This window comes from Geospiza fortis, unplaced genomic scaffold (assembly GCF_000277835.1).
Source record: "Geospiza fortis unplaced genomic scaffold, GeoFor_1.0 scaffold104, whole genome shotgun sequence".
Classification (NCBI taxonomy): domain Eukaryota; kingdom Metazoa; phylum Chordata; class Aves; order Passeriformes; family Thraupidae; genus Geospiza; species Geospiza fortis.
In genome coordinates this window covers 3,558,796-3,583,153 of record NW_005054325.1, presented here as the reverse complement: position 1 = coordinate 3,583,153, position 24,358 = coordinate 3,558,796, and the positions used below count along the sequence as shown (strand labels likewise).

General features: G+C 37.2%; 1 protein-coding gene across 2 annotated transcripts in view; it reads left to right on the top strand.

The window, feature by feature from the left end:
- Nucleotides 1-24,358, top strand: part of CDKAL1 (CDK5 regulatory subunit associated protein 1 like 1) — a 376,797-nt gene that overhangs the window by 149,706 nt on the left and 202,733 nt on the right. For both annotated transcript variants that reach the window (XM_005420967.2, XM_031056967.1), the window contains exon 8: nucleotides 19,693-19,796. In XM_005420967.2, the coding sequence (XP_005421024.1) occupies nucleotides 19,693-19,796 (104 nt within the window). The remainder of the gene's footprint in view (nucleotides 1-19,692; nucleotides 19,797-24,358) is intronic.

Sequence of the window (24,358 nt, the reverse complement as noted above, 5' to 3'; positions counted from 1 at the left end):
TACTAGATTGTAATACTGCTTGTATTATAATGTAATGGAAAAAATATATTTCATTTCCCTGTTATGATGATGGATTTTGTGCCTGTTGCTTCAATGGTGCTATTTGATGATGTCAAAGTAAACTGACATCTAAATCTGTACTGTCCACTTGGCTCTTCTCTTAAGTCATGTGCAGTTTTCATGCAGTGAGGTTTTTCAGTGGAGTCAGAAGGTACGTGCTGGTAAAGTTCTTTGCCATAGGCAAAAATCATTATGACATTGTTTGTACACACTGAGCACTACTGGCCTGGAAATCCTTCTGTTCAGTGTTTTGTGTTCATGCTATTTTGTGAGCTCTCAGTTTTTGAAAAATGCTGCTTGAGTACATGTAATACCGCTATTTTTTCTGGGTCATGAAAACTTCCTCTTTCAAGTCTACTGAATTACTTCTGCATCGAGTTAGAAGAAAATAGTTTGTTTTGATTGTTTCAATTTTTGCACATTTGCTTCCCCTGGATTATTTCCTTCCAGCCTCACAAATATAAACTTTTTCTGCATGGTGCCACCATGAGTTTAAAATTTGCATCAGATCTTCTCCTTACACATTTTGATAGAATTCCTTTTGCTCTTGTACATCGTGAGAAAATTTGCTATTTCACAGTTCATTTACAAGACATAGTGAGACTCATAAAACTTGCCAGGAATCACTGTGCAATTCTCTAAACTCTAGTATACCACACAACTTGTAAGTCAGTGAGAAAAACAGCAGTCATCACATGCTCCAACTGCGTCATCTCGTTAAAACTTTGGGCAGCTCCAGGCATTTTTTGTGCTTCTCCGTCACTAGGTGGCTTCCCACACTGCGCAGTTTTGTGACTCTCTTAACCCAAAAGGAAGATCACCAGAATTCTAACACAATCCCCAGTTTCCAACTTAAATTATGTGGGGGAAAGGCTAAGAGCTGGGGAGGAGGAACCAAGCTTTGTTTTGCTTTGTGTAGCTATGATATGCAGTTTCCTGCACTTTCAGCTCAGTCCTTTCAATGCCACATTGCTGATTATTTTGAAGGCTGATTCAGAAGATGAGACAGCTTTAACATCCTGGAACCTGATTGCAGGTTAGCACAGAGCATTGTAAGGCGACTTCCTGCCTGCCTCTTTGGCAAATGCCTCCTTGCAGAAGTGGTTTTGGATCACATAACAAGCTGCATTTTGCAGTCTGTCTGAGAAGAGATTGTTCTGAAGTTTTTTGCAGTTTCATATAGCCGTAATTCTGACATCACTTTGCTCTCTGAGGTTGGACATAAATTCTTCCCTGTTGAGCAGAGCATTCATTTATGTCCCTTCTCTTAATGCCCACATTCGTATTTCCTAAGGGAAATCTGGACAAAATACTGAGAACCACTTTATTCATTTCTCAGATTACAGTAAAGACTGAGAAATAAGCTCCTATGTCAGACTTACAATTGATATTGTGTTGTCTTTAGTCCCATCTTTTCACATAAACCCCCCCCAAACTAGACAAACAAGACAAGCACTAGAGAATCCATTGTTTTTCAAAAATACTGTCTTGCTGAATGTTAGTGTGAGAAATGCCTGGGCTTTTATGTACTCATATTTCTGGGTGGTTTAGTGGTCTGTTCTTTAAAGTATTGTACAACCTAAGTGTTTAAAGCCAAGGGCTCATGCCTTTGCCTTTACTGCTCATCAGCAGAAGCAGGTAACTTATAGTTGCCTAATAATAAAGTCAACTTATTTTGCTGGCATCAGTATGACATCTTGCATGTCACCAAAAATGAAAACATCTTGTCAGAGTGTGACTGAAGTGTCTCTTGTGCCCTTTCAGATCAAGGTAGAATTTTTTTTTTGGAGACCTGAAAGGCAAATGTGTTAATGGAGGTGTAGAAATAAGAATCAGATTTGGGAAATGTCTTGAATTTGTTCTTAGACTTGACCTAGAGAGAAATTTCATGGAAAAAGAGTTTCCATGAACAAGATTTATGAGCTTAAAAATAAAATAAACATTATTTTGCATTACCTATCAAGTAAACAAAAGCATGTGTTTATGATAATCTCATTGACATATATAAATTTGTAAGGTTTTAAAAATAAGGAGGATTAGGGCATTTAAACTGTGATTATCAGTATGGAACATAAGAGCAAAATCACTGAAGGAAAGGCGCTTTTAAAAAAATCCAAGCAAATAATAAATGAAAAGCTAAGTATTGAGATTGTGCTTGGAAGATAATAGGTGGCATAAAATCCAATGTAACATGTTCTAAGATTATTGATATTATATCAAATGTTTTGTGCAGAATAGTATATTTATATGACTTTTTTATATGGGAAAGAAAATTAACACCCTTTAATTCTGATATTTATGCTAAAGTTCAAATAAGCTGGGAATTTTTAGATTACATGACCTTTGTTTTTGGGTAATTTACATTATCTCTCATTTCTTTATCTGTTAATTTTATTGAAGAGTCTCAAAATCTGTGTATTTTCTGTATTATTGTTCTTGACTGTCATTCTTGAAAAAGATCAAATTCCTGATTGCAAAAACAAGTTACACTGAATTGAGTAATAGTTTTATTTGTGCTTCAGTTACAAAAAAAAAATGTAAGATGCTTAGTGCAGATTTCTGGGTTTCTTCTCCTTTTGCTTTTACTGCAAGACGCATGTGAGGAGACTTAGGTAAAATGAGATCTTAAATCCATATTTAAACTATAGTAGAAGGTGGTTGTATGACTTCTTTCATGCATGCTAGTTTCTTCGGCATGCTAGTTCTGCTGAGGAGTGTGGAGTGAGGCTTGTACAAGTGTTCTGTATTCCCTTCTGCTCTGATGTATAGCAAGATGTACAGGAGGCTTCACTCAAGTGCTCCCCAACTACTGTGTCTAGGAAGTTAGGATCAGATGTTTCTCTCTATCCCTGTGAAGTGCATTGGTAGATAAAGCTCCCCAAAGCAAAAGTTTACATCAGTATGTCAGGTGTTTGATGGAGCTCCTGACTTATGTTTGCATAAACCATCTTTCCAGACATGAGGAGTCCATGTGGAATGAGCCTAAATTTGACAGTTATAGTTAGCAGTGTAGCATTAAGTCATGTATATAATCATGTGAAGGAGACAGCTCTTTAGACCTCTGTTTAATCTGTTCTTTTTTCCTTTGTCTTATTTACATCTTCAGGGACTCATCTTGTCCTGTATAGTAAGAATGTGAATCCAAAAGAAATAGTCCTGGCATGTTGAAAGTGGAACTTTGTGTGTGATTCTCGTTAATGATTCTCCTTTCTTGCAGACACAACTGCAAGTCTGAAAGCTGCTGCTTTCCTGTTTGCATATCATTCCCAAGGAGTCAAGAAACCAGAATGCCTGTTGGTAGGATTGTGTCAGTGTTACTTAAAACAGGCTTTATCCTTACAAATGGAGTTTAGTTGTCTGGCTTGTTTGAAGCAGTGAGAAAATTTCTCTCATGTTGCCATATTTGGTTTTGACTTCAGCATAAAGAACGGTTGCTCTTGGAGGGGTGGCGGTAAATGAAAATGCATTTTTAAAATTTTTTACCTCTTTTGATGATTAATTGTAATTATTAATTCCTCTTTTCAGAGTTACTGTTGGTTGCCCATTTTTAGGGAGATTCTTCGTCTACATCAGGAGTGGTTGGGGACTCTGAAGTCTTTACTCTGTATCTTGAATACGCTAGATGAAAGTGAAGAAAGAAGCCTAAAATGTGTTGTGCTGCTAGGAGTGTGGTTAAAAGCTTTGCTTCTGAAACTTAATATCACCACTCACAACATCGTATATCTTTAGGTAAAACACAAAACTAACTGTGAGGTTAGGCCTAAAATACGAAACACTGTGCCATACATCTCCTTACCTTCAGTTTAAAATGGGCAAACCACTTTTTAAGGCTGTTCTTAGTACTCTCCAGGGACAGAACAAGAGGTAGGGGGCACAAACTGAAATATAAGAAATTTTTTTTAAACATAAGGAAAAGCTTCTTTTACAGTGGAGGTGATTGAGGTCTGGCAGAGGTTGCCCAGAGGTTGTGGAGTGTCCATCCTTAGGGATAATCAAAAGCCATCTGGACTTGCTATGGTTGCTGCTGCTTTGAGCAGTGAGGGCTTGCACCAGATGATCTCCAGAGGTCCCTTCCCACCTTCTGTGAATCTGGGATATTTTAAATAAATATAAACAGCAACAGAAAAACACATGAGGATTTAGATACAAACACTATGCCTAATAATGAGCTTGCTTTATGCTGGTGGGAACCTTTACTCCAGAGGTAAATTTTGTGGTTTCACACTTTAGAAACTAATACCCTGAAGTAAGGGTTTCTTGTCCCATGCAGAATGCATCCTCATTTCCTGACTTAAAAGAATTTCCTGTGCAATCCTGTAGGCCTGGTCAGCCTCAGGAAAGAGGAACTTTTATTTCCAAATTCCTTGCCTGCTAGGCAGAATGAAATATTCCCACTGGAAATACACACCCCAAGCTTCTGTCTCTGTAACTTAACATGTTGAATTTCATCAGCTTGACTTACAACAAGACCTCAATGCTTTTTAAAGAAAAAACATTTTTTCTGAATTTGTTCTTCAAATATATATATATATTTATTTTTCTATGTAGAGTTTTGGTTTTAAGGACTATTTTCAACGCACTGGATGAGATGTAAGGTTTTAGCTCTTTTTTTTTTTAGGAGTTTTGTTGATGTCTGTGTGGGCTTTTTGAAAAGGAGCTATTAAAGCAAAGGTCAAGTACAAAATTGTCACTCATCACATGCTTATCTAGCTTATTTTTAAACTAATACACAAGTGTCTAAGTATCACATGCTCTTTCTTGCATTGCAGACTGGTGCCAGTCCTGGTGTCTTTTTTGTTTTTAAGAGATAAATGTCTCTTAAACAAAAAGTGGTTTTTGTTTGCAGTGACTATGGTTTGTGAGTCATGTATGTCATATAATGTTGCTTTGTTTCTGAAGTTTAATCGTTTTGCAGAAGGTAGATGGAGTATCCACATTTTAACTTGGTATTAGGCTGAAAACTGCAGCAGAGGAATGTTTACTGAATGGTTTGTTTAGTCATTCGCATTCCTCCTTTCTAACAGTTTGGTTTAGATCATTTGTTAAAGAGCTTAAAGAAGAACTCCCTTTATTATTGGTGCAGATAGGATTGGGGTTTTTTCTGGAAGTTATGGCTTTTAGCTGATTTTCTAAAATTTATTTTTCCTTTACAAAACTATATTAGTTACTTTTTAAAATTTTAAGTATGGGGAAAATAGTGTAGTGATTTATTACTAGTCAAATACATGTTGAATCTTTTGTCTTTTGCTTTAGGTATATTATAATTCTTCAGTAAAATAAAATATAATAACTTTTGAGATACTGTTTTTAATTTATCATTTAGGACTAGTCTAAAGGACAGTTTTGTGCAATAGGGAGAAAATATTAGTAGAAGTTAAACTATTTATGGAAGTATCAACATCTTTAGGACAGCTCAGCTTGTGTGATCTCCAAGCACACTATAACCATGTAAATAACCTTTGATCCTGACTCAACAGTTAGAAGTGATGTCTTCTCTAGGCTTGGCCATTTTGCTTGAACAAGAGGAGTATGATAATGTTGTGCTCGTTGGCTTGTGTCTGCAGTTGCTAGGTTTGCAGGGTGTCTTCCTATATCTGGTCTCAGAAGTGTTTTTTAGGCATGTTAAAACCCTAATTGAGCTTTTTTTTTTGGTGGGAACAGGGAATGTACTCCAAGTTTAGAGATATGTGTATGGGAAAGCACCAAACAAGCTTGTACAAGCTTGTTTGTTGTAGGTTCCTTTCTCCTGTAAACGTTTCACTAACACACTCAATATACAATATCTGCAACTGTGCTGCAAGTCAGCCTGCTGCAGACACTTTTTAAGCTGCTGGTATGTAACACAATCCTTCTTTGTGGTTCAGACAGCTGCTGAACTTACTGCAGAGACTATAATAGGAATTTTCATCATTAAGCTTAAACTAGGCCTTGCTTGTTCATTCCAGCAGCTTATGTATTTTTGAGTGTTGTTTCCTTGAGTGTAGTGTTAAAGTCAAATATAGGAGTGAAGCCATACCTCCTAATAAAACAAAAGTCAGTTAAACAAAACACAGTTACAATCACAGAATGGTTTGGGTTGGAAGGACCTTAAGAATTGCCTCGATCCAACCCCCCTGCCATCCCCAGGGACACGTTCCCCTAGATCAGGTTGCTCAAAGGCCCATCCAACCTGGCCTTGAACACTTCGGGGTATGGAGCATCCAGAACTTCCCTGTTCCAGTGCACCACCAACCTCACAGTGAAGAAATTCATCCTTATATCTAATTTATAACCTACTTTCTTTCAGTTTGATCTATGTATATTCTTTTAAATGGCACTTACTGCTTGTTAGTTCTCAAAGGTAATATTGCTCTACCTATATCCACTTAAAACTCTGGTCTCTGCTGTCCTGCTGCTCTTCTTTCTTTAGGAGTTTAGGATTTATGATGTCTTATGTACATGTGGAATATTTTATGAATGTTGTTGAATATTGTATGCTCAATTATTTTCTTATGCAAAAAATATGTGGGGAAAAGTTCTCTTTTGAAGTAAAATTATGAGAGTAGTACATAAATACTCAGTAAATAAAATGGCTTTTTTATTTTAGCTTAGAGGAGCTGCATGGTTTTATTTTCCAAAGGGATGAATGCTCCTCTGTGAAGCAAAGCTTAGAGACCTATCTCCTTCAAGTCTTGTGAGACTGGAAAGTTTGATTCTATAGTTTGCATAAACTGCCTTAGACATGAGCACACACAACAGCTTACTGTACATCTGCTCATTGGGGGCTTTTATTTTTTGTTTATACAATTTACAATCAATTTAATACAATCAGGTCCATTCCCCACCCCCCATTTTTTTCTTTTACATGTGGTAAAGGTGTGTTTGCAGAAGAGAGTTTAGGATTTCAGGGTGAATTTAAGTTGAGTGAATTCAGAAATTAAAGCATAACCAAATGTAATTCACAACAAAACTGATACATTTAACCTTTTGTTTTTGGTAAGACTTATTTACATTTTGGGTTGATATGAACATTTCAAAGGAATATGGAGAGGCACAAATATACTCCTCCATTCAGGGAACTAAATTATGGGCACACATCTGCTCACACTCATACGTGTGGACACAAACCTAAACCCGGAGCAGCAGAAGTCCTTGGTCTCTAGGAAGGAAGAGTGTTCTTGTTAGGTTCCAGGGTCTCAAAGAGATGAGATCAGCTGTGGTGCAGCTTGTTCTAGTACTTGGTGACTGTCATGGTACAATACTTCCTTCAGTCTGATGGTATTTTCCTGTTTCACAACTTGCATCTGTTGCTTCTAATCCTGAGACCTCGAACCTCCAACAACAGCCTGGCTGTGCCTTCACTGTATGCTCCCATCATCCCTTTGTAGACAGCCGTAAGAGCTCCTCATTCCAACAAGGAACAAGCCAGTTTTCTTCACGAGGTTCCTGTTACCCCCTTTCTCCAGGCTCTTGCTGTCCCTCTGCATAGCAAACCTGCCTTCCAGCATGTGAAACAATCCCCCCAACTCCACTTTTAGATTTGCTGCAGATACATTACATCCCTTCACTTCTATTGCTAATAAAGTTGGGAGATTGGAGTGTCCCCAGCATCAGTCAGTCCCTGAAGATCATGCCACCAGTTAGACTTTGCACTGCTCACCACATCCCAACAGTCCAGCCCATTTTTAACCCACTCTGCTGAACACCTATTCAATCCATATCACAGAAGTTTGACTTTACAGATTCTAGAGGAGCCTTGCAAGTTATAAATAATAAAAAAATCAGGTCTCACAATGTCCCCAGTCTTCCCCATTCCACAGGGTTAGTCACCACCTCTTTGTAGAAGGCAAGGTCAGTTCATGTCTTCAGAGAGCTCAGCCTCTTGAGGAAAATGACTATTTAACCCATGTCTAGAAAAACACATAAGCATCTTGTAGTATCATGTCATCAACCATGTTTGTGAAGGCATTTTTGCAGGGAAGTAACTGGTCTGTGTTCTGTGGGAATCCATCAGCTTGTTGGGTCTTGTTCAGCAGCCCATAGGCACATCCTGCAAAACTCCCAATCATCCAAAAGGCTGGGTCTTTTAAAGAACTTGGTTGAAGCTGAAAAAATAGTTCAAGTCAGCCATTGCAAAGATAATGTTGTGGCCAGATGGAGATGTGGAAATATGAGAAAAAGCTGCCATTTGAGTATTGACTAAGGCCTGTAAACAACTGAATTGCTGAGCTACTTTGTGTTTTGTCTGTCCATTCCTTTTTATTGTTAAGTCTTGCTTTGGATGTCTAGGGCTGCCTCTTGTGTATTTTCCAGCCTGTAATGTCTAGAAGGCTGTTTAGACTCTGAATCCCCAAGAGGTTCTGTGGCCTCTTTTTAATGCTCTGATTTATGCATTAAGTGCTTTAGTAATGGTCTTTCTGAGTTTCTTTTAAATGACTGACCGTAACTATCTGAGTTGCAATGGAAGTGACAAGGCAAAAAAAAAAAGTCATCTTAAGTCTAAAGCTCGTTGCCCATCTTAGTGCTTTACAAAAAAAAAAAAAGAACTAGCAAATTATGGTTTCTGTCAGAGTTGGCAGCAATTGAACTGGAAAAGTTTCAGGCTCACCACAGACTTGAGTAGTTAAAGAGGAAATCAAAGCATACAAACACTGGCCAACTAGCTTGGAAGAATGTCAGACCATTCCAGTCACTGGGACATGAGGGCGCTGCAGGAGAATTACAAGCATACAGGTCACCAAATGCAAGACAAGAGGAACAAGTTAAAAAATGGCAGGGAAAAAAAACACCAGAAAGTAGAATAAAAGATTTGAGGAATTATTAGAATGGGAGAATTTTAGAGTAGTAAAGCAGATGGAGAAGTTGATGATCATTAGTAATGAAAAACTACAGTTTTCCTGGTTTTCTGCACTGTAACTAGTTTTAAAGTCTGCAAAACATACATTTTATGTTAAATATTATATACGTTCAAAGAATAACATTACAAAATAATGAAAATAAAGTAATTCATAACTGTTTGTTAAGAAAGTTATGTCCATGATCTGACTGACTCAGCTCTGTAACTGTGCAAAAAGGGAATTAGTTTGCTTCTGAAAATCCCTTTGGAGACTCTTAAAGGCAAACATAAGGGCCCTAGTTTAAATTTCTCTTTTTAAAAGAAATCAGTCCATGCATCTTATAAGAAAATCTGTTTAAATTAGTCCGTTAAATTGCTTGGGAAATCTGCAATTTAGGATTGGGCAATTAGTGTTGAAATGTGTGGTCCTCTTTCATTTTACATTGACAAAGTAATACATAGGGAGGGATATGTATTTGAAGCATGTATGTATCTACTGCTGCACAGATGCTTTTATTTCCTAGCAGGACTAACAATTTTATTGCAAGACAGAAATGACATTTAGGAGCAACAGCATAGTATTAATTGCTTAGATCCATGTCCACATTGGAGTTTCTAACAGTCCTACTGCTACTACAACCAGTAGGACATCTTGGGGCAGAAAGCTTTGTGTGCATGCAGTCATTGGGAAGAAGTTCTTTCTAGTGATGCCCAAAAGATAGGCTGGAAATAAATCTTCATAGAGTGATGTATACAGAGCAGGTATTTGTTTACTGCAGTGCTGGTGGTGAGGGGAATATCTCCTCCTAACTCACCCACCTTTGTCAAGTGCTCTGGTGTATTTATATAGTAAGTATTGCTTAGTGTCACTATGTCACTACACCATCATCAGATAGGCTCCAGAACTCATTTACATTGTATAAGCTCATGGTTTAGTTCTTTCGCACTTCACTTGCATCTCCCCAATTTGGGGATTGTCACAGGTCTTTGATGAAGGCTTCCAAGGTCTTCTTAGATCTGAACTTTTCAACTTTGGAGCGTGTGCAGTTGCAGTGTTCCTTGGTCTGTCTGGTCTTAACTGTTCTAAATTCTTAATTTTGTGTCTAATTGGCTTTGCACTTGCAATTTTTCATTAGTACTTTACTTATCTCTCTCTAAAGCTGTCCATGTGGTGAGGTTTTTTCTTTTTTTTTGGTCTATTCAGCATTAAGCAACTAGTTAACTGTATACTAGCCATTATATTGTATGAAAAGTTATTTATATCAGGTTATATATGTATAAAAGGCTATGATTCAGGTTATGTTGATATCAGGTTCCATAGATATATAAAAGATCATGATACAGGTTATATTGATATCTTATAACTCAAGCTATATAAGCACCTTTTAACTTTGACTTAAGTTATAATTGGTGAGTTTGTTTTTATTATGTAGTTACTTCCATTATTTTACCCAGACAATTCAGATCCAGTTTCCCACAGACATTTTACAAATGCTTTTTTGGAAATTGGTCTGATGGCCATCTCAGATAAAGTCTAAATTAAGCCTGGTAGTTTTAGTACTGCTGAAATGTAACTTTTTATTTTTCCCTCCAGGATGTTTTGACCAGTACAAAAACAATACCTTTTATCCCAAGAATCTGTGTGGTACCTGCTGAATGTTACAGAATTAACTGCAGCCTAATGTTTCCTCTGAGATTTCACCACTCTAAAAGGGTCTGTCCCAAAAGCCATTCAGGAAGTAAAAACAATAGCTCTTGTCACAGGCAGTGATCTACTTTTCAAACATGTTTTCTGTGGGGTTGATTCAGAAGCTGCTAATGTTGTGAAGATGCATGGTAAATGAAGTGGATTGATTATAGAAGGACACTTGACTCCGTTTAGCCTTCTTCCAGTCATAGAGATCTGCTGAAATGCTTCATTCCTGAAACAGAACTTTAAATGTGCTCATTATACACACCCACGCCCCTAAAATTCACAATTTTAATTGAAATAGTAGAATGTCATTAAAACCTTTGAAAGCTTGAAATTGTTCATTACTAACCCAATTATGTTTTGCAGCACATTCTGTGTAAGTTTTGCTAAGTCATCTGCCCCCCAGTAGAGTATTTTAAATACAATCATACTGTTTATTGCTTTAAGTACTAAGGCAGTTGTCAAATCACAGCCCTCTGCAACTTTATAAATATAAGCAAGTCTCCAAGGACCCTGTCTTCAGGGGTCATTTTCCAGCCACTGCTGTTCATTAGGAGGAATCTGAGAGTAACAGTTCCTCATGATAAAGTGATATTGGGCTGTTCTGCCACTGGGTCTCTGGGATTAGCTGTGAGCAGATTTCTAAGAAGGTATCTTTTTTATCTGAGATTTTACTGCCATAGCCCTTCATTTCTACCCCCTTCATTACTACTGTTTGACGGAGACCAGGAGTCATCATCTTCTAAATATTATTGCTTTTTATGAAGTGCTGAAAGAATTGATGACTTGTAGTTACAATGCCATGGCATTTTCTGCTCTATGCAACCACAGAACCTCATTTATCTACCTGTGCTGATTTAGCTGAGTTGCTTTCTTGATATTAATGCCTGTCTTGATCTGCCCCCAAAGCTGATTTCTACATAGCCACACAGCTATTTGGAAATACTTCTAAAATAAGTTATGTCTCTGTGAATCATAGGGCTTTAGTTTGAATTGTATGGAAAAAAAAACCCCAGCATTGCAGTTTTCAGTAAGCATCAAGCACTACACTGTTTTGGGTCAGGATGGGGAGCACAGATGTGTGCACCTTAGCAGTGGGACATTTTATCTTGTAATATCAATTTAGAATGCCTTAATGCATTATTCAGTTGCAAAACTCTGTGGCCACAGTAACTAATCAAGAAGTTCATTAGACAAACACTGAAAAGTGCCATAGATGCACTTGATTTTAAATCATTGACCTTGAAGTGAGCAAGGTGAATGTAGATGATATAACTACACAGCTGCGACCTTTGAATCACCTGCACTTGACTGTAGGAATTCAGTTTCAGAAAATGCAAATATTTAAAGTACGAAATTGAATCATATTATGGCTTATCAAACCAATGGAGCTGCCTTCTCTCCAAATTCCTTTTGATTAGTAACTAGTAAGACATTACCAAATAAAACACTGGCTTCCAAGATCTTTAGAAGAACAAATTTAATGCATTTCCTTGCCATTTTGCTGAGCATGGCATGAGTAACAGACTTAAAAAACAGCATCTCATGGTGGCATCCTACTTTGAGAAAAATGTGTGCAGTCCCATGTGTTGTATAGTATTGCTTGAAGGGTCATACTATTTTCTGCTAAAACCATTTTTGAGAGATTTTTCAGGCTGGCATTGCACTTTCAGAGAACTTTTATCACAGCATATCTCTAAAATACTTGGCTACAAGGATAAGTCCAGACAAATCCTGTTCTTATCATATCGAAAATGTTGTAACCTCAAGTGTGTGTGTGTACCTGTGGCTGGTGTCCAAGCTCAGTCTGAACAAGCTGGGATAGCAGAAACAGTATTTCTGAAATAATGTGGTTTGCTGCTTAGACTAATTAGCCTTTATGAGAAATTGCTTGCCACTGTTTCAAGAGTATTTTAAATCTTGAATATTTTTAAAGTGAAAACAAACTCCCATACCCCAAATACTTGTCAGGAAGTTATACTCCCTGCCATTGTGGGTTGAAAAGCTTTATTGTAAAATGTGCAAACTTCAAGCAAAAGAACAGTTTCCTGAAAACAAGTCAGGCAGATTAAGCTTTAATGCCTTTTTTTTTTAAATTTTCCTGTGAACGAATTTTTTCCCCCCTATCCATTACAGTTATGCTTGAGGGAATTTAGATATTTTGGAAGTAAAAGTAGGCTTCATAGAGGTAGAATGCAAAGTATTACTGGCATTTAATTCTACAAATATAGTATGATATTTGCTATAAGTATAGTGTCAGTGTTGTTAGGTTTTCAATACTTGGTATTCTAAGCAGAAAAACATTTGTAGAATTCTACTAGCTTTTGATGAATAATTTGTGACTAGTATCCATCTTTTCACCTGCTGGCAAGTAGGTATTTTGTGTATTTCTTTTGCTCAGTCAAGCCTGCAAAGGGAGTTTTCTCTGTATTCATACTACAGGACATTTTTGTCAAAATTACATTTGATAGAAACTGTAAAAGTATCTTTTAAAAGCAAAAATCTCTTCTCTAGCCTGTATTTTGAAGCAAGCAAATGATGTTCCCCTTTCAGGAAAGCCATTGTTTTAATACAAAATATTCTTGGCTGGGAGTATTGAGACCACCTGAGGAAGTCTGGTGGTAGGTGCAGAGAAATGCTATGGGAGACAGTGATGAGCAATCTTTTCATGTTTTTACTGATGTAATGTGCCAGGGGGGTCAGTGGCACTGCAATACTGGCATAATATATATATATTTTTTTTTTTAATAGGGCAAACTTCATAAAATTTTGAATATGTATAGTTAGTCAGATCTCATAAGGGCAAATATTAGTGTTTAGTCTGAATTGTGATTAATGATTTTATGCAAATTGCCAATTTGGTACACCACTTGGGAGCAAGCAGGATTTTACCAGATTATTCCAGCTATTAAGGGAACACTTCCCCAAGACCCCAAGACTAACCTCCTGTAGAGTAGCAGAGATCTTCTATCATATTACATATATATATATATATATATATATCTCATTGCAGCATTCAAGTCTCCCATCTTGCTCACAGATGTGTGGTCTTGATCAGCCACTTTCAATTTGAGTGACACACACACTAATGGCTCATCATACGCTGTAATTGAGTTGTTTTCTGATCCTTGAATGAAAGATATTTTATATTTTTCCTATCTGAGGGTGGAATCTTGTCTTCACTAAACTTAGTGGCATAAGTCCCATTAAGAGGAATCAGCATTTTTTTCCTTGTGTCTGCACTCTCATGCTTGTCTGCTGCTGAAATCCACTGATTAGTCCCACTGAAGGAAAGTCTTTATTTGTCTGCTGTGTCATAAGCATTCTTACTCATAATTAGTTCCATCTGTAAGGGGGAGCCTTTCATGTTGAGTGTGTGTTTTATGAGGAATATTACTGTTTCGAAAATGAAGAGTCGGGTTAGTATAATGCACAACATGAGCACATACTAGCTAAACATTGTAAAGACCACTGTTACCTATGTCTACAAGAAAATTATAGGCACTTTACCAAAATGTTGATGATGGTCAGTTTGGTAATGTGTTTGAAAAGTGTTTTAATTAGCCACGTGGTTGTGATTTATCTGTGGATAATATTTTATCTTGCTGTGAATAGTTCTGTGTATTGGGCACATAGCTGATTAAAGGTTAATATTTCAAAGCAAAAGGTTAATAATTCAAAGTACCTTAATCAGTTTAGTATGTTGGAAAACCAGGGCTCGGGGTTTTTTGTTCCGGAATCACTCTAAAATTTAGCCAAAACATATTGGCAATTACAAACACAAAGATCATTAATTATTTTCTATAGATGTCTGTGATTTCTTTGTGAAAAAAAAAAAAGCTTTGACCTGCATTAATACAAACTAACATTTACAAACCAGCTATAAATGCTTCAAGAATGCTCCCAGTTTTACACAAAGCAAATACTCTTTTGCAAATGCTGGCTTCTTGGCTGTGTAGTCCTATGTATGTGAGCTACAGCTGTGGTAAAGGCTGGTTTTTAAGGAGATGTTGGTTTTAGGTGATCCACTTGGAGGTGTATGCCACTTAGTGAGAGGCAGTGCTCAGATTGTCAGAGTTCCCAAAAGCCTTTTTCCACTTGATTGTCTGTGGTCTGAGTATGTGGCAGCATGGACATATGAGTAATTTGTTATGCTGGAGACTTGGAGAGGAGGCTGCCTTACTAGGGAAGAAACCACTACAGATCCTTGATTATACTTATGGTTTGGTTTAAATTTCTATTTTCAAGAATTGGTAATTCTTATATCTGTGAAAAGTAGTTTGTTCAGCATTTTTAAAAGTAGTTTAAATCTGCATCCTTTTGTTGGTCAGCTGTAGCCCAAAAGATTATTTCCTTATCCAAGTTGTTATTAACAAATATAGTACAAACAGGATATAGAAGTTTTGTCTCCTTTAGTTTGCTTTCTAAAATTGATCCTTTTGTATGTTACATCTAAGTCGGTCTCTTTCTCGTTTTATCATCTCTTTAAGTACCAAAAAAATGAAAAAACTAAATTATTTAGACATGACCAATACTTCTTTTTTTATAGTAGAAGTAAGTTAATTACCACAGCAAAACTTGAAAAAAGTCTGCCTCCAAGTTCCAACTTTCAACTCCTACCCCAAAATAAATCAACAAACCCTCTGAAGTTGTACTTAAAGACCAGAGTAATAAATGTCTTGGAAGCAATACCACATACTACAGTGAATATTTGGAAAATATAATATTGTGAAAATATTGGCAAATATCATAATAATACTGTGAATAATTGGAAAATATATTCTTCTTTATTCATGCTTCTTTCTCCACATTTCCATGGTCTCTTTGTGACAGAGTTTACTGAAGTAGCATAGAAGAGCTGCTGTTACTGCATTTTTTCAGGTAGTGCAGTCTTGTAGGACAAGAGCATTGATTGAAGATGCGAGAATTATGCTCCAGGTTTGGAGATTAATAATTTCAGTATTTGGCACTGTTGCATAGTACTTAACACTTCTAGTGTTTACTATTTCTGCTGTAAAGCTTTCCAAATACTGCTACCCAAATACAGAGCAAAATATATAGTAAGGAATGTATATGATTTATGCATAAATTATAAGGAGAGGAGAGAAAGAGGTGACATGGTGTTATTTTATAGATGCACCATACATGATAAGGGAACAGAAAAATTCTATGTATAGAGCATAAATTTTCCTTTTTACTGTACCTCAACACCAGTTTAAATTTTAGATCTATTTAGATCTATTACACAGGAGTAAGTTTGGAAGTTTTTTAAAATAACTTACTAATAGTACAGTTTTTATCAATCTTAGGATGAATTGACACACCTGAAGGTCTACAAAAAGCATTGTTTTCATTCAAGGTTACAATTCAAAGCAACAAAAAATTTGTGATAAAGTTTTTGTTGGAACTCTTATGGCAGAATTTGCAAATTTAAGGAATTATAGAAGTTGTTGTTGCATTTTCTCATGTGTTGTTGGGTTTTTTTTTGAAATCTGAGCTTCAATTTGAGCCCAATAAATTTACTTTATCCCAAGAGAAAAAATCTCGGTGCATCCTTTGTTACTGATGGCAGACAGAATTCTCTTCTGTGAGTGAAAAAGCCAGTGTTAAAGTAATCTGCTGTTCAAGGGGCAGGATTCTTGTAGTAAAATCTCTTCTTCACCTGAGAAGTTTGACAAAATAGCTGGTAATTTTATTTTCTTGGAGAAAACAAAGGTTAGTGCAGTACAAACATTAGTGTGTAATATCACACCTTTGGTGTTTTGGTTCCAAAAGGGCAGACATATTTGTTCTGAAACTGATTTTATGTTTCCTTGGCAGATCTGTAGTGCTTTTTCTCTGTGTAGCTGTGTGGAAAAAGGCTGGTTTAGCTGAATTAATGATGTGGAGGGGAAGAGTGTGACAGTGGTATGTCGGGATAGGAGCATGCTTAGAAATGAAGTGTTGGGTTGAATGGAGAGTTGTGCTTTAAAAACAAACTAACAAAAAAGAAAATCAAGAAAAGAAAAAAAAGGGAGACATGCTTTGGGTAAGGGGAGCATGGAGAGGAAGAAATACCCATGGGCTTTGAGGGATAGCCATTCATGGCAAACTTTAGACGACAGTGACCTAGAAGAAAAATGTTTTCATCTGCTATGTATGTTACATAGATAAAGTATAAACCCATTATCTGCTTACACTTTCTTGATTTCAAGTGCTACCTTTTATACATGCTTCAGATCCTGTGCAATGAAAGGCTTTTGATTTGCAAAGCAAGGTGAGATACATCTGATGAATAAGTTGTCTTTGGGTGGCAATGAGTCACTTATTTGGAACAGGTTGTAAAGATTCAGATTTAGGGATTTTTTCTATTTTTAATACCCTGCTGGATATTTTACTGGCAACCTTTTTCATATACGTTTTTAGCTAATAGAACAGTCTGATTGCTGCTGTTAAGCAGTATATTTTAGTTTTCTGATCTGAGGTGAGTACTGAAATCTGATGTTTTGGTCTGGTAGGCATAACAAATAATATACATATCCAGAGAGAATCACAAACTATCTAAATGTTCTCCTAGAACTTAGGTTTCTGTTGAATGGAGAAGTTCTTGGGGCTGAGGGGATGTGCAGTGTCAGGAGGGCAGCAGAACAAATTCTGAGCAGTGTTCTGGGCAGTGTTCTACCCTTCCTGAACCCCTGCTTATGCAAAAGCAGCAGAACTAACATGTGAGTGGAGTCTTTGTGAAGAAAAACCTTTGGAGTTTGCAAAGCGCCAATCACCTAGTCATGGAGATGCCAGACATCCTAATAGAAGACAACATATATCCAAGTAGTTAACACAATCTTGGAGCTGGTGACTTCATCAAAATCCACCCTGTGCTATCTTTGCCTTTTCAGTATTGTTTTGAAAGTTCTCTGGTATTAGTTCCAACTATGCTGTAGTTGGAACATTCACCTTTTCTGGTACCTGTCACAGACATTTCTTTTATGAAAAATCCTCTCTCAAGATTTTTCCTGTTGAAGCTGAGAGTTTCAGCAACAAGACATAAACAATAGATTGTCTGCTGCTGTGGAGTGCAACAGGTGGATCTGTGATTGGTCCGGTGTGGATGTTTTGGTTCAATGACCAGTCACAGCAGAGCTAGCTCTTGCAGTTTGTCAAGGCCAGCTCGTTTGTTATCATTCTTTATTTTCTATTCTTAGGTAGCTTAGCAGCTTCTGGAAACTCTCATTTCTTTTTCTTTTTAGTATAGTATAGTATATGTATATATCATAAAATAATAAATCAAGCCTTCTGTAATGGACTCAAGGATCTCATCTCTTCCTTCACCCAAGCACCCTTGTGACCACCGTCACAGGTACCTAAGTGTTTTCTGTTGCTGTTTAGTATCTCTGTTGATGAGGGGATCAGGTGCATCCTCAGTAAGACTGCAGATGACACTAAAGCTGGGCTGGGGTGTAGATCTGCTGGAGGGTAGGAGGGGTCTGCAGAGGGAGCTGAACCGGCTGGGCTGATGGGTCAAGGCCAACATTAGGAATTTCAAAGGCCAAATGCTGGGTCCTGCTCTTGGATTGCAACAACCCCTTGCAGTGCTACAGGCTGGGGGAAGAGTGGACAGAACACTGTCCTGTGGAAAAGCACCTGGGGATGCTGGTTCACAGTGGCTGAACATGAGGCAGCAGTGCCTAGGTAGCCAAGAAGGCCAATGGCACCCTGGCCTGTGTCAGCAATAGCATGGCCAGCAGGAGCAGGGCAGTGATTGTCCCTCTGTACTCGGCACTGATGAGGCCACACCTCGAATCCTGTGCTCAGTTGTGGGCCTCTCACTGCAAGGAGGAGATTGAGGGGCTGGAGCATGTCCAGAGAAGGGGATCAGAGCTGGGGAAGGGTCTGGAGCACAAGTCTGATGTGGAGTAGCCGAGGGAGCTGGGAGTGTTTAGCCTGGAGAAAAGGAGGCTCTGGGGAGACCTTGTCACCCTCTAGAGATGCCTGAAAGGAGGGTATAGCCTGGTGGGGGTCGCTTGTCAAGCAACCAGTGACAGGGTGAGAGGAAATGGCCTCAGGTTGTGCCAGGGGAGGTTGAAGATGGACATAAGGAAGAGCATCTTCTCTGAAAGTGTGGCCAGGCATTGAAACAGGTTGCCCTGGGAAGTGGTAGAGTCACCATTCTTGGATGTGTTCAAGAGATGAATGTAGCACTTAGTGCTGTGGTTTATTTGATGCAGTGGTGATCAGTCAAATGTTGGACTTGATGATCTTGGAGGTCTCTTCCAGCCTTAAAGATTGTATGATTTTATGAAGCTGTGGCCTGGACAGAATTTATGGTATTCTAGTCAGCATGAACAATAGAAATATTTAAAGAGTTTTTTGGGGTCTGTGAGGTTTTTAGGGCTTAGGTTTAAATGCTTTAACCTCTAAAAGCCTAGAGCAATATCAGCTCTAAAAAGGGGAGAAGGGACGAAAAGCACAACAGGCTTACAATGACAGGTAGTTTTTGTTTGTTTTGGCCTTTCCATCCTTGTACTCTGAATAAGTCTGCCTTTAGTATATTGTCAGGTAAATTAAAAGCAAGCACACTATTTCTTCATTTTCTTGTAGGAGTTTTCATTAGTTTTGCAGTCTTTTGTGCCAAACTCTCTTTTCTAGTTGGTGATTCTGTCTTCATTACATTGTTTCTTCTAATTATACAAGCCAAAGGAAAGTTAAAAAGATGAATTGAAATGTCTTTTCAAGTATATGCACTTTTAAAAATCTACTTTCAGCCTTTCTGGACTTTTTTCATTTACTTTCTTGTTCAGGTTGGATTTTTTATGTAATAGAGGGATGGGAAACCCGGAGATTGATCTTTAGTAATAAAAAATTATTAACCTGATTATACCTTTCTAAAAATTTTTAAATTCCTACTCTTAGTTTTGTATGTGGTTCCCACTGATTGTTTTTCAAACTTTCATATAGATGTGAAAGATACTTTAAGAAGTTAGGACAGCAAAACAATTTTCAAACTATTCCATTGATTTAAAACCAAAATATTACTATTCCTGGTCATAGATATGAAAACTTATTTTTCCAGAGGTACTTAATAAATACAGCTGTGTCTATAAAGGCTTTCCTGGCTAGAAACTGAGTATTTTCATCTTCGGAACAGGTGTCTCAATGCATGTACCTACTGTAAAACGAAGCATGCCAGAGGAGATCTAGCAAGTTATCCTATTGAAGAACTGGTGGACAGAGCCAAGCAGTCTTTTCAAGGTAAGAAGTTTTATCCCTACAATAAAAGTCAGCCACTGAAGCGTATCTGGCTTACCTTCACACATAATGACTCTGTTATTAATAGTCACAGCTGTATCTCGTGGTGTCTTTGTGGTAGAAAGCCACGCTTTTATTATGGTGTACACCACTATTTGCAAAATGCAGTCTTTCAAGGAGTATTTTATTTTGATTTTGTATTGTTCAAGAGAATTTCTGTGCGTGGATCTTTTGGAGGTGATGTGGAAATGGTAAAATTTGTTCATTTTACTTTATCTCTAATTTCTTAAAGAAGGTGATGGAAACCTTTTTCATTCAGCTATGAAAATTTAATGAGCCTCCCAAGGATTCTTAAATCCTATTCAGCAATACATTGATTTTGCTGGTAGTTGATTTAGTGGAGACATTCTGGGGTGTTTCTGAGATCCATACAAAGCTTATCAGCTTTTAACTTCAGTAGGATATTTGTAGTGTCACATGGATTCAATCAAATACTAAGTTTTTCCTGCAGTACACTATCTGGGGCCAGTATCTGCCTAAAGCTCTTGCATGTATGTTAGTTATGATAGCTTTATTGTATCTTAGTATTTGTTCTTTATATCTAAATTTTACCTGTGTTTCAAAAATACAGATTTCAAATTATGCCAGTATTCATTGTGAAGGCACAGGTGATGTTTGTTCTGTTTGTGTGCCATTTTGAAGGACTGAAATGTACATTAAAAACACTCAGGTAATTCTGGTGTAGCAGCTCTTTCCATCTTTGTATGGAATACTTTGAATCAAAAGGAGTAAATGCAACATTTGATGTCACATCCTCTGTGGATGCACAGACAGTATACCTGGGCTTCACTTATGGCTCTGAGAGTTGCAAATGTTCTAGTCAGAAGTCTCCAATGATTGAAAGTTTTTTTGAATCTATCCTTATTTAGGGATCCATAATGAACCTTACTTAGGCCAGTGCTAAACTTTTGTCTGTTCATATCAGTTGTGTGCAAGGAAACCCTTTTTCCTACTCAAAGCCCATATTCACAAATTCTAAGTTCTACATTATGCACACAGAAGGTTCCTGCTTAAAATTGAAAATGCCCTTTCCTTTCACTTTTGTGAAAAGCCAAGTACCTCTCTTCTCTGAAGCTCATCTGTGATTTCCACTAATTTTTTCTTATTGCTCAGGTTTGTAGAATTAATGCTCTCATTGTTGTGAATTGGATTGGGGACTAGGATTGTCTGACAGGAATCCTGTCATGTCAGATTTCTCAGTTTAGTAGGATAAGTTTCTAAAATCTATATACATATTGTGAAATAATCAATAACTGAAATACAGATACATAAATATGCTTTTTATTTTGGTGGAGAAGCAGCTCAGGAAACATTTTTCAGAAAGCTAGGAGTTTTCAGTAATATAAAACAGATGATTTTGAAATTGGCAAGTAGTTACTGAGCAGGAGAGAAGCTGCCATTTATAAGTAGAATAAGAAGTGTTACTCAGCACTGTATAGCTGTTCTAAAGAAACTCTGGACTATTCTTCAAGGAAGTATGACAAAGATAAGGTGGGTAATAAGTCAAGATTATGACCTTGTTTAAGTTAACTATCTAAATTTTATTTAGATTTTTGGCATGTGTGGAAAGAAAAAAACCCCCAGACTTGTCTGTCCTGTTATAATTGTACTTATATACCATAAATTCCACATTGTATTAGCATAAAGATGTATTTACTTGGCATAACAAGAAAGAAAACTCAAGTTTTGTTTGTCTTTGCAGACAATGAATGTGAAATTTTGGAAAGTATTTTGAACTTGAGTATTGTACATTTGGATTGAAAAATGAGTAATTCAATTCATGTGTTGTACTGTGGCCTTTATTATAAATATTGACTCTTTGAAAATAATTTGATTTCTAATGGAAAAAGTTGCCCTTAAGCTATTGTTTTGAAATTTCTTGAAGAAATGCTGTGACGTTCCTCACAGCAGGCATCTCCAGGGAGTTCTATTCTTGTTTGGCCTTACACTACTACCTCTGTTAGAGACCATAAAGAAAGAAGCAAGTATTTGTTCAGTTGTAAAATGGTTTTGCCTCCAGCTTTCACATACTTAGAAATGGATGAAATAGTCAAATCCTTAGTTTGCAGTACATGGAGAATTTATTACTGCCAGCTTGCTGCAGCTGTGGGCTGCAGAATCTTCATCAATCCAGTGAAAGACTTCAGCAATTCAAAGCCATTATTCAATTTTTTGCTGAGTTATTGAGCCACAATCTCTTCAACAATCGCTTCTGTTTTCACAGAAGATGTATTGCTGAAGCTCTGGTTATAAACAGGGAGGTACAGATGTGCCATGAAAAGTTTTTCTACTTCAAAAACTGATTGAAAAGAGATTGCTGAAATCACCACGATTGAACAAATATTAACCTATTTCTTGTACTTTTTTAGCCTCTGAAATAAGTTGTTTTTCTTTTTGTATATTATTTTAATATCTTGAATTCAATGCGATCTGCACAAAAACTATTGTAGATTTCTAGCACACACTGCATACTTTCATAATGCCTTGGACTAAGTGTTCAGTACTAAGGTGTACTGAAATTGAGGGGGCTTTGCATACTTCTGCATGGTTTATGTTTCCTCTCTGACCTCCATAATAGTTTTGGAGTTACAAGTCACATGAACTTGAATATTTCACAACAATTCATTAAGAAAATAATCTATCTTAAGTTGAAAGTAATTCGTTGAGTTTTTTCATTTTTTGACTTTAATGGTTTTTTTCTGTGAACTTCAACTGTTAGTAAGTAGTAGTTTAATTTTTTTACATGAGCAGGCATGTCAAATCAGAATATATGGCTGAGTTCTGTAAGGAAAGCTGGTAAAAGTATTGTGAAATACAGTCAAGTGGTCTTTGAGTGGAGAACAAATGTCTACTGTTAGGTTGTTTATGCAGAGTTTTTCTACAGCTGATTGTACAGCGCTTTCTTTGTGTCATCAATTTATTAGTAATTTTTTTTCAAAATGTGCTGTGTCATGTTCAGTGCTGTATTTTAGGGTATTGCATTTACAGTTATGAGAGGGCTCTTTCTTTCCTGGGCAGAGCAACTTTATGTATAACAATGTGGTTTTGCTTAGTATATAAAATGGAAGCTGGGGGAGCTGCCATTAGTGAACAGTATTCCAAGGAGACACAAAAGTTAAACAAGCCTGAACTTTGAATATTGTGTGGAGTGGTGTCCTGGGATGGCTTTGGCTAAATTGCAGGACTCTAAATTGGTTTTTTTCCTTAAGTGGGGCTTTCATTATTATAAAACCCATACGTATTGTGAGAGGCTTTCTGAACAAAACCAGTACTTTATATTGTAAGCAATTTTGGCTCATTCAGCAAACTAAGTTAAAAATATAAATATTTTTTATGGAACTAGCTGTTATTCATTCTAGTTTAGAATGAAAATCTTTTGTGTATGGCACTACAAAACTATACTTCTTAAGCATTGCATGTCTGTTGCAGATGTCAGGGAATATACTGCTGTTAATTATACACTTTATAATTGACTACTACATTAGCTTACTTTATGGTAGCAGTCGGGGTTCTCAGATGAAAGTCAGTCTTGTCAGGAAATACTGTTCCTCAAACTATGTGGAACGATTGCTTCTGGATGGATAATTGTAGTGGCAAAATATCACTTATTTTTATTCCATTATTAGCATGATGGTTCCCTGGCATGCATGGTGTTGAGTTCTGAATAGCACTTCTGTTATGAAATCTTGGACAACGTGTAGCATTACAAAGCAGGGAGTACCAAAACTAAGATTCTGGTCTTGAGTTTCATTAGCTGTCTTTAGCAATTATCCCTCATCTGGTAGACCTTAGAGTGTTGAGAGTTTAGAAGAGATTAGTGTTAAATATTTTTCTCTCTACAAGTTTGCCATAAACAGGTGTTATTGGGTGATGATAAGGATTGATTTTATATGATATGATTGGTTTCTGGAGCTTTTCAGATGACTGTGAGCTTTCCTGAGGATCTTTGGTTTCAGCAGCTCTGATGAGGTACTGTTGAGACATTCTGCTTTATTCCTAGTGGCTGTTTTACCCCTGCAAAACTATCAGTTAATCCTCTGTGTGATTTCAGGGCAGCTGGCAGTCACGACAGGACAAATATGAAATATTGGCAATGTTTGAGTTTCCCATTGGTTAGCAGAAGTGGTACCAAACCAGGATGCTTGGGCCACACTCTTGGTAGTGGGTTTTGTCTCTGAACGCACTGACAGAGAATGGGTGTCCAGTTATCCAGGGGCATATACCTGGGCTGTGCACTCAGGGTCTTTCCAGAGTAGAAACTAACACTGTAGAGAGAGAACTTGTGTCTGCAATCTGACCTAGAGAGAGAGAGGAGGGAGGAGAATGGTGACTGTTTATCTACAACAAATCTTTTTACTGACTTCCAGGGAATGTAGACTTTACCATTGCTCCTGAATTATTTCATAATTTGAAATTGTGTTCCAGAGAGCTTGGGCTGCTGTATTTAAGACACTTTGATAAAAAAACCCTGTCTTTGTTTTGCTGTGCTTTTTGAGTATGGCTAT